Source organism: Sinocyclocheilus grahami, unplaced genomic scaffold (genome assembly GCF_001515645.1).
Source record: "Sinocyclocheilus grahami isolate Dianchi unplaced genomic scaffold, SAMN03320097.WGS_v1.1 scaffold221.1, whole genome shotgun sequence".
Classification (NCBI taxonomy): domain Eukaryota; kingdom Metazoa; phylum Chordata; class Actinopteri; order Cypriniformes; family Cyprinidae; genus Sinocyclocheilus; species Sinocyclocheilus grahami.
In genome coordinates, this window is record NW_015505400.1 from 1349156 (window position 1) to 1363177 (window position 14022).

The 14022-nt window shown below is 38.2% G+C and overlaps 1 protein-coding gene across 1 annotated transcript; it reads left to right on the forward strand.

The window, feature by feature from the left end:
- The first annotated feature begins 349 nt into the window (after positions 1 to 349).
- LOC107596573 (rho-related BTB domain-containing protein 1-like) lies at positions 350 to 12877 on the forward strand. Its single transcript, XM_016287329.1, has 9 exons — positions 350 to 586; positions 2967 to 3162; positions 3397 to 3500; positions 5687 to 5872; positions 6005 to 6963; positions 7132 to 7250; positions 9676 to 9826; positions 11504 to 11592; positions 12735 to 12877. The coding sequence occupies exons 2-9, from the start codon at positions 2983 to 2985 to the stop codon at positions 12855 to 12857; spliced, it is 1911 nt and encodes a 636-aa protein (XP_016142815.1). The 5' UTR covers positions 350 to 586; positions 2967 to 2982; the 3' UTR covers positions 12858 to 12877.
- Positions 12878 to 14022: the final 1145 nt, after the last annotated feature.

Genomic DNA, 14022 nt, shown 5'->3' on the forward strand with positions numbered 1-14022 from the left:
ATTCATTTCATAACCTGAGGAGATTTACAGCATAATGTCTCGTTAAACAGAATTAGATTAATCCAGATTCTAAATGGCTGCCAGCCTTGACAGTGACACTGACTGACACTTATGCAGTCACATGTCAAGTCAAAAGAGTAATTACATTTCAAGACACCTTTAAGACGTTTCTTATTTTACATGACCGCGTTTCCCGACGATGCTCTTCTTTGGCTCACAGCACATATGAGGCACCTTGTTTTCCTGAATGAAATCGTACGCGCTCGCTATTTATAGCACCGGCACTATGACGTCACAATGGAAGCCGCATCTGACTCGCGACAGATGATGATTCTTTCAAAGAGTCTCGCGATCGGGAAGGACGCACTATCCCCGCATGCTTATCAGTCTGTACGCTTGCAAATATATAGGAATTCACTTTTTTTTCTTTGCTCACAGACGGGAACGTAGTGGCGGTTAGGAGATGGTTTTGCAGCATTCGCCCAGCTAGCAACGAGCGTTTGTTCTTCATAACATCAGCGAGCTGCAGTCACTGTATACTGAACTGACTTCTGACAGCAATAAACACACGCATCACAAAGACACGGTACGTATGCTTGCGTCCACTGTGTGATGGCTTTTGTTTGCAGGGTGGCATGCACCCTTGTAGGAGAGTTGATCAACTTCTTAAAAAGATACAACGATGTATCGTTTTTATATAATATATATATTTATTATGAAATGATTTCCCAAAATCACATTTTAAGGAGTAATGTCATTCTCAATGCATTACAGCTGTGGTAAAAACTACTACATACCTTGTTGTTTGCATTTTGCAGAATATGAGCATACGTAGCCTACTTCTTGTGGTAGTATACATAATTAACTGGTTTTATTCACATTAATAATAATATTAATAAAGAGTCAACCTAAGGTAATAATTCTTAAGGGTCAGATGTGATGGAAATGATGCCTTGCAAAGGCACCTGCATGCATCCATTTTTTACTGTGTGCATAAATGTTGTATATTTACATTATAATTTATGCACTGTCATATCTCTGATTCTGGGGTGCTTTTTTTTAGTATGACTGTGCTGCAAGTTCAAACTTCGATGCAACAGACACTCCACATTTATGTGCTCTAAATAAAAAAAAAATCATTATGTTGTGACATATCGTTTTTTTCTTACCGTCCATTTACCTTGTCCATTTCTACTTGATTTTCAACTTTGTTTCAACTTGGCTTCGTCTGTAATTGGATGTGGTTGGAAAAGGGGCACTTAACCTGGCACCATTTTGACTTTAATAAAGCATTTAAAGGGTCATATGATGCGATTTCTAGTTTTCCTTTTTTCTTTGGAGTGTTACAAGCTCTTGGTGCATAAAGAAGATCTGTAAAGTTGCAAAGACTAAAGTTGAAAATCCAAAGAGATATTCTTTATAAAAGTTCAGAGTCAGCCACGCCTATCTAAAACGGCTCGTTCTAACACGCCCCCACATGTCTACGTCACTATGTGGAAATATTAGCATAATGCCGCCCCAAATGTGCACGCAAAGAAAGAAGGCGTGGTTTCAGGAACAGCAGTTAGTGTTGATGCAGCCATGTCAGGGAGACGCTGTGTGTTTCAGTGCGAAAACAAAAGTACTTTATTTGGCCTTCCGGAAGTAGATGCATTTAGGACTCATTGGTTAAGATTTATTTACAACAGAACAGCACAACCCAGATGTTTGAATTTTATGGACGACAGTTTTTTGAACCTAGAAGAGTACAAGGCTGGCTGTGCACAAAGGCTATTTCTAAAAAAAAAAAAAGGGAAAATTCCGACTTTGCTATGACAATCTGACGCTTCTGAATCAGCGACTGTAAGAATGTTTTGTTATTAGTTTAAGTATTTGCTATTGACTGTTCAAACGCGGAGTTTTGCGCAGCGCAGAGTAACGCGTCGTGTGTGTGTGTGTGTGGGTGTGAGGGGAACAGGGTCACATCACAGGAGAGTGAACTGCCTGTCAGAAATCATAGCACGTCAGCTGTCTTAACCGCGGCTTGTGTACTGCATCATCACTGTGTCTGTCACGCGACTCTGTTGCCCTCTCGGGCTTGAACTGATGGTAAAACTAACGACATTATTAACTGTCTTGATATTTACTTTGAAAGCTGAGATTATGGTATGGGGCGTTACATTTCCGACATTTAAATATTTTTTTTTGTTTTGCTCAGTATTTGAACTTATTCCAGCTAAAAATTTATTATTTGATTAAAGAGTCCTAGACTTAAAGTTAAATTGTAACAGACCCTGACGAAAACCAAATAATCTGTCCGCAATCTGTATGTAAAGAGATTTCAACATAAAAGATGAGTGGATAAGACTGTGTGTTGGTCATGGAGTCCCTAGATATGCTATGAATAGAGGTCCATGAATGGATGCCTTATCCAGTGTTTAATTCACAAGTTTACATATAGCTGACATATGCTGATTAACATGACGTTGAGATTGATTTTTGAGGTTTAGAAAATAAAGTCTCAGTTGATTTTTCAGACAATGACAATGTCACCTCACCTTTAATAAAAGATCCAGTGGAAGAAGTAAGGTGTGAAGGTGAAAACTAGAGATGAAAACTGCTGCATTTTGCATAATGCCCTTTATTGGAGTCTCTCCAGTTGTTTCACTAATTGGAGTGATTAAATACCATATCAGTAATTTAATATTGTATTATGTAATGAAATGACACACTGCATCTGACAAGAAATTCATATGGGTTGGGTTTTGTCCAGCTCAGCAGGAACAAGATGTGGCTATAATATAGGGCAACTATTTTAGGAATGTGAAAATAAGAAGTCCTGTATTATATGGAGGTTTCATTGACCCACGGCAAGGTCAGCGCTCTGTGCAGCTTCTGATTTAATAGATCTGAAATGAAATTCCTCCTTTGGTCAGTATGTATGTGCGGCGCTATGAATTCTTGTACAATAATTCCTCTTGTCATAGGGTACTCAAGTTGAATATGGACTACGAAAGACCCAATGTAGAGACCATCAAGTGTGTTGTTGTTGGAGACAATGCCGTGGGGAAGACTCGCCTTATTTGTGCCCGGGCCTGCAACACTACCCTGACCCAGTACCAACTGTTGGCCACCCATGTACCCACCGTCTGGGCCATCGACCAGTACAGAGTCTGTCAAGAGGTACATCTTTTCTCAATTTAATTTATCTTGCCGTTATCATGGCATTACGTCAGGCCTATGGCTGGAAATAATGAGAGCATGATACCCAGATTTGTTTCCGTCAGGATTCATTTAAGTTTCAGCCGGCGGAAGGAAAACAGATTAAAGAAAAAGATCAAATACGCCTGTGGTGTTCTTTGCTCTGGGGCAGGGGTGCTACTTTAAAAGCCGAATTAATGCTATGACTCCTCACAGGTCTTAGAACGTTCCAGAGACGTTGTGGATGACGTAAGTGTGTCCCTCCGGCTATGGGACACCTTTGGAGACCATCACAAAGACAGACGCTTCGCCTACGGGAGGTACAAATAAATTCTGTTTGATTTGCACTTTCTGTGTAATAGTGGGGCAAGCTTAAAAGCATAGTTCCCCCCAAAATGAAAATGTTATTATTAATTCACCCTCTTGCCATTCCAAACCCATAGGACTTTCTTCCAGGGAACTCGAAAAGAAGCTAGGGAGGGGAATGAAACACTCAAAGAATCCCTGTTAGAAGAAATTATGTTCTTGCAGTGTTCAGTTCTTATGTCCTTTTGGAGTTGTTTAACAGATGGAGTTCAGCAGCATAAGTATGACCTAATTCTTCCCTCTGACAGTCTGAAGGGGAACCTAAAGACCCTACCAGAGAGAGAATATTTTGTGATTTAGCACTAGACCAATCCCAATCCAGATACACTAGACTATTTCAATCAGATACACTTGACTTGTTGTCTGGAGAGTATGCCTTGCTCCCTGATTTTGGGCCAGTCATGTTCAATAGAATTATATTTTTTGTCCTCCCTGCTTTATTGCGTTCTAAAAATAAAACCAGGGCACTGAGGTCTGGAGTCATAAAGCTTGTCTCGTACTCAAATCATAACCCCTAGATGTTCGCTAGGCATCTTTCTCAGGGCTTCGATGTGTGACTGGCATACTCTGTTGTCCTTAGGAGTAACCTATAATTTTACAGGAACGAGATTCCAAGGTTCTGCACCTCTCTGAACCTGTACTTACCAAATAGAAGAGATAAGAAGTGTGTGTTCTGCTTTATGAGCATAGGCTAAGAGTAGGGGTGGGCAGGTTGGAGTATTTAATATCGTCGTATCAATAACATAATATATATAAATTAGCTGACATTGTTGACGGTGGGAAAATGCAACTTTACCGCAATAAGTCTATGTGAGTCTGAGTTTACCTAAAGGAGACCAAGATTTTGCATGGATGTAGCAATTTTACAAATGACTCCTTCTGATAATGTGTTTTATTTGATTGCTAATTAATGACGTGTTGAGTGTTGTACTCCCTGGATTGATGTAAGGTTATTGAAGATAATTGCTGCTCATATGCTAATTTGCTCTCATTTATTCAGGTTGGGGGAGGTAATGTCGAGTTATTGAGAGGGCAATTGCAACCACACCGGCTCTCCAATAGATTCTTTAGCCCAAATAAATGCTACATGTTTTACCAGAAGTGCATTGATTCTGGCTTAACATCAAACAGGCTTTTCTCTAGAGCGCTAGGGTGATCTGCCAAGAGCCCCATTTTGACCATAGATTAGTTTAGTTTTCAGAAAACCATTATAGAGGACAGGATAGGCTTTAGCCTAGCAATCACTGGGACCATGCAGTACCATATCAAAGCATTCAGATATCTTTAACTTCAAAAGCTGCTTGATATCAGACTCTGGTTTACTGTCCCATTGGACTTATATTGTCATTATAGACTCTGGCATTAATGTTGTTCTTCTTCAGACAGATTTCCCTGAACTGTTTTTGACTACAAAGGCAAATTATTATGTAGCTTTGTTCTGTGCCTCTTTTTGTTTTTAGGGCTCCTATGATCTTTATGCAAGCCTGTGAAACCTAAGAGAGACACTGTAAGTCCTCAAGCCTGCTAGCATCTCCATAATTATCTGCATTGCCAACTGTGTGGTGTGGTAGCTGAGACCTTTGCTTGCCCAGTCAACAAGAAATGCACGATTCCTTTTGTGGACCATGGCAAACGGGTGATCGTACATTATTCACTTACTTGTGTGGTGACAGGTGTTGCCCCCCCTCCCCAGGATAGACTTTGTACTAATCTTGCTACAGGAAGGTATGCCAGCAGTGCACCAGAATGTCTGCATGTCATCTTCTTTGTGCTTTTGTTTCATCTGTTTTGTTGATCATGTTTGTTCTAGTCCTCGCAGAGGCAGCCAAAAAACAACAACAACAAAAAGCATTTCCGAAGGAGTTTGTGGTCTCTGGCATCAGACGTGTGTAAATCAAAGGCAATCTTTTTGCGTGTTGTCAATGGGCCAGTGTCAGGTTGGCATTGAGATTGCAGGTTTTGCATGTCCACCAAACACTCAAGAACTGTCGTGTTGCTATGAATACCACTTGGCACCATTTGACAATCATTTAAAATCCCGTTAGCATGCATGTTACATGGTGTCTTGCCCTGTGTTGTTAAAAAGATGAGTTTTCATTGGTCAGTTACTCGATTTACTTCTCAACTTTCACTCTCGAAGGTCTGACGTCGTGGTTCTCTGCTTTTCCATCGCCAATCCCAACTCCCTACACCATGTTAAAACCATGTGGTACCTCGAGATCAAGCACTTCTGTCCACGCACACCTGTCATCTTGGTCGGTTGCCAGCTGGACTTGCGCTACGCTGACCTGGAGGCAGTCAATCGAGCTAGGCGACCATTATCAAGGTACTGGTAACTAAAGCCCAAAAAGTTGGAACTTGGATATTCCTTTAAAATTCATCTCCCAGAGGTAATCCTCTTACTAGGTGTGCTGTTATAGTAACACAAGATTTGATTGTATTTATTTGTCTCTCACAGACCCATTAAACCAGGAGATATTTTGCCTCCAGAGAGTGGAAGGGAGGTCGCCAAAGAGCTTGGCATCCCATACTATGAGACAAGTGTTTTCGACCAGTTTGGCATCAAGGATATCTTTGATAATGCAATCCGAGCTGCCCTCATCTCCAGACGCCACCTACAATTCTGGAAGTCCCACTTGAGGAAGGTCCAAAAGCCACTGTTGCAGGCACCATTTTTGCCACCCAAAGCCCCTCCACCACTTATTAAGATTCCAGAGTGCCCAACCAAAAACCGGGATGGCCCGAGGCAGCTTCTTGAGAGCCCCCTGTGCGTTGATGTTATGTTTGTTATTCAAGAACACATCCAATTGTTTGCCCACAGGATCTACCTGTCTACCTCGGCCTCCAAATTCTTCGACCTCTTTCAGATGGACTTCTCCGATGAGTCCCAGTGCTTGGTGGTAACTGAGCGTCACGGGCGGGATCAACTGATGCGCACCCTAAGCCTGGACACGGAAGAGGACATCATGGTTCTCCCCAATCTTTCGCCTTGCTCGCTCAGGGCATCCAAGAGTGACGGAACCCTCAAGATGAAGAGTTTCAGTGGAATGCACTGGCGCACCAAGCTGTCCCTGGCCTCTTGGAGCAAGGCCTTCCATAGCATCCACAAGGAGAACGTGATCAATCCGGTCACGGGTGCGCCAGCTTTTATGACTATCGTCAAGATGGATCATTCCATTCACCATGGACCGTTCAGCGCTGTCCTACGTTTCCTCTACACTGGTGAGCTGGATGAGGAGGAGAAGGACCTGATGAAGATCGCCCAGATTGCAGAGATCCTAGAAGTGTTTGATCTTAGGATGATGGTGGAGAACATCATGAACAATGAGGGCTTCATGAATCAAGAGATCACAAAAGCGTTCCATGTGAGAAAGGCCAACCGAATCAAAGAGTGTCTCACCAAGAATAACTTCACAGGTATTGAGGAACCCAGATGTGTTTATTTTATCTTCGAATAAGAAAGAAGCACAGTCTCTTTAAAATGATTTAAAAGTATTTGCTGCAACATCTGAAATATGCTCATGCTAGTTGAAACATGCAATAACTGATATCTTTGTAAAATGCAGTTTTGGACTCTCTTTGCAGATGTGGTGTTCAGGTTGGATGATGGCACCATTAATGCCCACAAACCACTGCTGATCTCTAGCTGTGACTGGATGGCTGCCTTATTTGGGGGCTCTTTCATGGAGAGTGCAAATGACGAGGTGAGTGTGAAAACAATGTTTGATGAGCTCCAGTTAGGGCACTGACAAGTCTACAGAACAACTTTATTTTGTCTTAAGCATTAATGAGTCTGCCAGTTCTCAAGCAGATGGTACAAGGTCACACCGCACAGACATTTACATGCGCTTACATACTCAAATAGATGCGCACTGGCACATTTTACAGACACTGGCTTGCCAACAAATTGCATCAAATTCTTGAATAACTAAAATAGTCTAGTCCATGTGTCTCTATAAGTGACGTTTTTCTGCAGTGATGAATGATCCGTCAGCTCTCATGACCTTTTTGGAGTGCATGATGTTTGTCTTACAAGACATTTTATTCACAATATAGCAGGGTTATTACATTTTTGAAAATGTCATTCATTTGTATTTTGTTCTGCATTGATTTTCAATTTCAGTTTAGCTGTAGTAATTGTTTATTCAGGACTTTTTTTTCTTTCTTTTTTTCTTTGGAAATTTTGTTTCAGTATTAGATCTAGTTTCCGAAAGTCATTTTCCCTATTTTGAGATTTATGGAGTTTTTGTATATATTTTAGTGCACATTTATATTGTTGTTTTTTTAAGTATTACAGTTTTTTTTTTTACAATATTTAAAAACATATTTTTTGTCTAGTTTTTGTCTTTGTAATCATTTTTATTAATGATAACCTTATAGTACAGTTAGCTTCATATATTTTTCCATTTATAGCCATTTACATGCATAATCCATAATTAATGAGCTGAGTTGCACAATCGATACAGGTACTTCCTGCTGTTTGAAGCAAACATTATGCTTTTTGCTCATTTCACTGCTGCCACGTGCACACTTAATCCTGTTTCCACTGTCCAAATAGATGCTTTCATCTGTGGCGCTGTTCATTAATTTCTTCCTTAACAGGTGGAATAAAGCAGACTGAGTTTCCTCCCTAAGGAGGAAAAGCAGACGTCATTCAGAGACAGTGATCTGTTTTCCTCTACAGCTAATCTTTGCACAAGGGACTCAGTGGTTTTTTTTTTTGCCTTACTGCTCTGACATTTCATGAAAGTGTAACAATTGGCACAGCTATATTTTAGACAGCGTCCTACTTTCAGACTTAAGTCCACACTCCACAGTGCTTGCTGAAATCAGTGAGAGCATGCCTCTCTTTTGGAGTGGTTAGACTACCCCGGCAAAACACAGCAATGTGCTTGCCCTTGAAGAGTATTATGTAATGAGTTACGTAGCAGCATCTATCTGCGTGTTCTGCCCAAATGTGCTTAGTAATGCTGGACTGCTGGTGAGCCGGCCATCAGTTTCATAGAGAGCTGACCAGAGTCTGTTAAATACACAATACTTTTTAATGGTTGAATTAAAATCTATCAAAAAATAACTAGAGTTTTACACTTCTTAATCATGTATAAATCCTATGAAAATCAACATGAAATTAAAAAGGGTCCTGTTTACATTTTAATACACATTACTTAACTTAAGTATTCATTCATCTGTGCATGTTATTCCTGAACAAAAAGGTCTGTATGTGCAATTTTTTATTAAAACAATTTCAGGAATAAAATAACATTATTATATACACCATTGGTAAAAACTAAAAGTTCAGAATTATGATTTTATGATTTTGAAAGAAGTCACCAAGTTCACCAAGGCTGCATTTATTTGATTGAAAATTCAGAAAAAACAGTTATATTGTGAAATATCATTATAATTTAAAATGTATTAAATATATTTTAAAATTTGATTTATTCTTGTGATGGCAAAGCCGAATTTTCAGCATCATTACTCCAGTCTTCAAGGTCACGTGATCATTCAGAAATCATTTTAATATGCTGATTTGGTGCTCAATTATTAATAATGGTTCTTATTATTATAAATGTTGAAAACCGCAAATGCTGCTTATGTGGAAACCATGATATTTTTTTCCGGATTCTTTTATGAATTTATTTGAAATACAAATCTTTTACTACATTATAAATGTCTTTATTGTTACTTTGTGTTTTTCTGTATTTTAATCAAATAAATGCAGCCTTGAAGAGGATTAAAAAAAATTATCTTTTGACTTTTGACCGTTAATGTGTGTATTATATTATATGCTTACCAAGGGAAAAAAATAAGTTTCATCCGGTAACTTTGTCAAAATCAACGTATAACGTATCAACGTATCAATGCAATGTATAACTTGCGCTACTTCTTAACCGAAAGTCCTCTTATTTTTCAACCTCTCCAGATGCCCACGAAATCAATTCCCAGAGGATAAAATCAAGTCTTGCTCTACATTTTATCCCACCGATTTCCTATTTCCCTCAGAATTATTCTCACATTTCAGAAGGAAATTGATTGTAAACTATTTCACGCTGACGCTGACAGAACCAGATGGAATTGAAGAAATTGATTGTTTGAAGAATAATGACGCACGTACATGTGTGTTACCAGGTCTCATTCCCCAACACCAACAGGGTATGTATGCAGGCAGTGCTGGAGTATCTCTACACCAATCAGCTGTCGCCCATGGCAGACCTGGACCCAATGGAGCTAATCGCCCTGGCCAACAGACTGTGCCTTCCACGGCTCATCGCCCTGACAGGTGAGCTCTCTGCCAACGCTCCGCCACACGCTCTGAATGACACACAAAACAACACACACGTTCCTCAAGCACAGGGCTGAGCTGTTCGGCCACCTCGGATCTAAAGCAAACAGGCCTTTTAGCCCTTTTATTCTGTGTTGCTTAGCAACGAGCGATGTCAAGGTGCCAAATAAAAGAGAACATCTCCGCGGAGCTTTGTGTGGTACACACTACAATCTGTCCGGCGGACGTCATCTAATGACGTGGTGGTGACAGGCTGAAATTTATCTGTGACTCCAGATGCAGCTATTTACCTCCGGTTTTGCGTAGCCTGCACCGTCCCTGAGGAAAAAAGATTTTCTTTTTTTGTGAGTCAGTTTATTTACAGTCTGCATGAGTACTAAAGCATCATGAAATATCATACTGTGTAAATAGATTTGCTTAAAATACCCTTGCACACAAAATGCACCATTTTTTTTAGGTTTGAAGTAAATTAAACAAGATTATTAGAGTATTTTTTTTACAAGAACATACTATTTCAGTCTTTCTACTTCAAAATGTCATGTTTAAATGGTTAGTTCACCCAAAAAATTAAAATTCTGTCATTAATTACTCGCCCTCGTGTTGTTCGAAACCCCGTAAGACCTTCGTTCATCTTCGGAACACAATTTAAGATATTTTTTATGTAATATGAGGGCTCTCTGACCCTCCCATAGACAGCAAGGTAACTACCACGTTCAAGGTCCAGAAAAGTACCAAGATGATCGACAAAGCTTGACATCTAAACATGACATCTTCGGAACACAATTTAAGATATTTTTAATGTAATATGAGGGCTCTCTGACCCTCCCATAGACAGCAAGGTAACTACCACGTTCAAGGTCCAGAAAAGTACCAAGATGATCGACAAAGTAGTCAGTGGTTCAACTGTAAAGCGTCTTTCTACTTCAAAATGTCATGTTTAAATGGTTAGTTCACCCAAAAAATTAAAATTCTGTCATTAATTACTCGCCCTCGTGTTGTTCGAAACCCCGTAAGACCTTCGTTCATCTTCGGAACACAATTTAAGATATTTTTTATGTAATATGAGGGCTCTCTGACCCTCCCATAGACAGCAAGGTAACTACCACGTTCAAGGTCCAGAAAAGTACCAAGATGATCGACAAAGTAGTCAGTGGTTCAACTGTAAAGCCACACCCTCGCGTCATGATACTGTTGTGAACGCGCATCCAAAGTGACGCAGTTGAGTCGAAAATGCGGAATAAAGTCGTTATTTTTGTTTTCTTTGTGCAAAAAAGTATTCTCATAGCTTCGTAACTTTACAGTTGAACCACTGATGTCACACGGACTACTTTGTCGACCATCTTGGTACTTTTCTGGACCTTGAACGTGGTAGTTACCTTGCTGTCTATGGGAGGGTCAGAGAAGCCCTCAGATTTCATCAAAAATATCTTAAATTGTGTTCTGAAGATGAACGAAGGTCTTACGGGTTTGGAACGACACGAGGGTGAGTAATTAACGACAGAATTTTCATTTTTGGGTGAACTAACCCTTTAATTTGGTGTTACTTGCTGTTTCTTCATAATTATTTGTGAAATTTACTAGCAATTTCTGAAAATGAGTGAAAACTGTTTCTACACCATTTTTCCCCGCTCATCTAAATGTGCCTTCTGTTTAACAGAGGTTTTCTCTCCTCAGAGCAATACGCTGTGAGCGAGTTCTTAAAAGCATCTAAAGATGGACAGGATATCGATGGAGAGGTACTCACCTATCTAGAGCTTGCTCAGGTAAATCGATCTTTTGTTATTAAAATGGATAATTGACAGTGGATAAAAGTGTCAGCTAAATGTATAAATGTAAATATTAGTGATTATATTGTAATGTAAATGTTAGTGCTAATTAATCACATAGGTTTGATGTGGTGAGTGGCGATTAATCGACCCTAGTGATAAAACATTTGATCGTACATATCTCTACACTCTAAATAACAAATACAATACAATACAAATGCATGTTATAATCTTCATTCAAATGACCTGTTATATCTTAATGTTCCTCGGGTCCTAGCAGAGCTCATTATAATGCTTCATTTGCTTGGAATAATCTACAAAATAAGTTAATGCTGGTCATACTCCAGTTTTTAACCTGGTGAGATAAAGAAATTGAATGAATTTGAATCAGTATAAATGAAATATATTCTAACAATATTTACATGAAGTAAAAATAGATATTGAAATAGTTGCGATAATTATTTTTAAAGCGTTCATCATTCCATATTAAACAGATAAATAATCTCAAGAAAATGTTTTGTCTGTGTGTGTGTGTGTGTGTGTGTGTGTGTATTTTTCCTAGCCCTAGTAAATATATATATATATATATATATATATATATATATATTACACATACAATTAAAGAAATGACTGGCAACATTAGTTGCAAATAGAGTACTGTAAACAAACAGAACCAGGTTCAATTATTTAAACTGTAATTTAACAGCATTCAAAACACAGGATGTTTCCTGTAAACATCCAGTGTCTCTACAATAAAATCAACCATGATTTTACAGATGAATAATACAGCAGATATTAAACAGTAATATCTGTAAATATCTGGCATTCTGTATGACTGTAATTACAATATGCAACTTATCTGATGCTTTCATACAAAGCTACTTACAATAAACCTATTGCAGTTTTGTTTGAAGTGTTACAAGTCACAATATGTTGGTTCCATTTCATCTTCCTTTGAGCCTACTGTACAGTAACCTTCAAAGTTTTGACAGTAGCTGTGAGAATTCATAGTAAAATACAATATATCGTTTCAGAATACAAGATGACAGCCTTTGTTTACTGTGATCATATTCCAGTATTTAGACTAAATACATACAAACGTTAACGTCTTGTTTTTTATTCTCTTGTTTTGATGACAGTTCCATAATGCTAATCAACTTGCTGCCTGGTGTTTACACCACATCTGCACCCATTACAACAGGATATGTGCCAATTACCGGAAAGAGATCAAGTCAAAATCAGCAGGTAAATGCATTTCCTGAACAGTTACGAGACAGACGCAAACCGTCACCATTGGAACTGCATGATTTAAAGCACCTGTAGTAACATTTTACTTTGCTTCATTACATAGAAATAGCTATGATGAGTACATGAGTCTTTAAGAGTGTCCTTTTAAAGAGATAGTTCACCCAAAAATTAAATCCACAAAATAAATTAATAAATAAAAAATAAATACAAGTTAATAAAATTTAATTGTATATATATATATAGATATATTTAAACACTACTGTATATTGCAATTAAAATATAATATATAACATTAAATAGACATATTTAAAAAAGAAAAAAAACTTTACTGTAAGGTTCCATTTGTTATCATTGGTTAACTACATTAGTTAACATGAACTAACAATGAAAAATACATAAACATATATACATTAATAAAGCATTTATTAATCCTAGTAAATATTACTTTCAACATTTACTAATACTAAAAGCAAAAGTTGTATAAATAATTTAATAATTAATAAAAGTTGTATAAATAATGTTAATATTACGTAATGGAAATATGAACATGAATTAACATTTTTAACATTACTTAATGGTAATATAAACATGAATTAACATTAAACAGTTGTATTTTTTTATTAACTAAAATTTAAAAAGCTTTATAAATACTGTAACAAATGTACTGCTTATTGTTAGTTAATGCATTAACATCCGTTAAAATGAAACCTTACTGTAACCAAATGGGTTATGGGTTACCAAACAAACAAAAAAAAGAATAAACTTTAACTATTATTAAAGTGGAAGCAGAAAAGTATAATTTTTTGCAAAATTCTCACACTGCTCTTTTATTAACATTTTGAATTAGATTTTATTTTTAGATTTTGCTTTCACTTTAATTTTAGTTCATTTTGTTTTGTTTTGTCATTTGTATTAGTTCCCCTTCTAGGGAACTCAACGCTGCGCCCCCTAGGGGACACATTAGGGAATGCAGCCTGCATGACCGGTGTCTGAAGCACGTGTGAAACAATGCCAATCTATTGGCCCACCTGGCCCATGACGTCATAGGCGGGATGCCCGGAAGTATAAAAGGGCACCTGCTGAATACGTCATCCTCTTTGCTGTCTTCAGGAGCTGTCTGTTTGACGTGCGGGTGAGAGACCAAGGCAGGTGAGCGGTGTGGAAAGTGTGTGCCTCCGT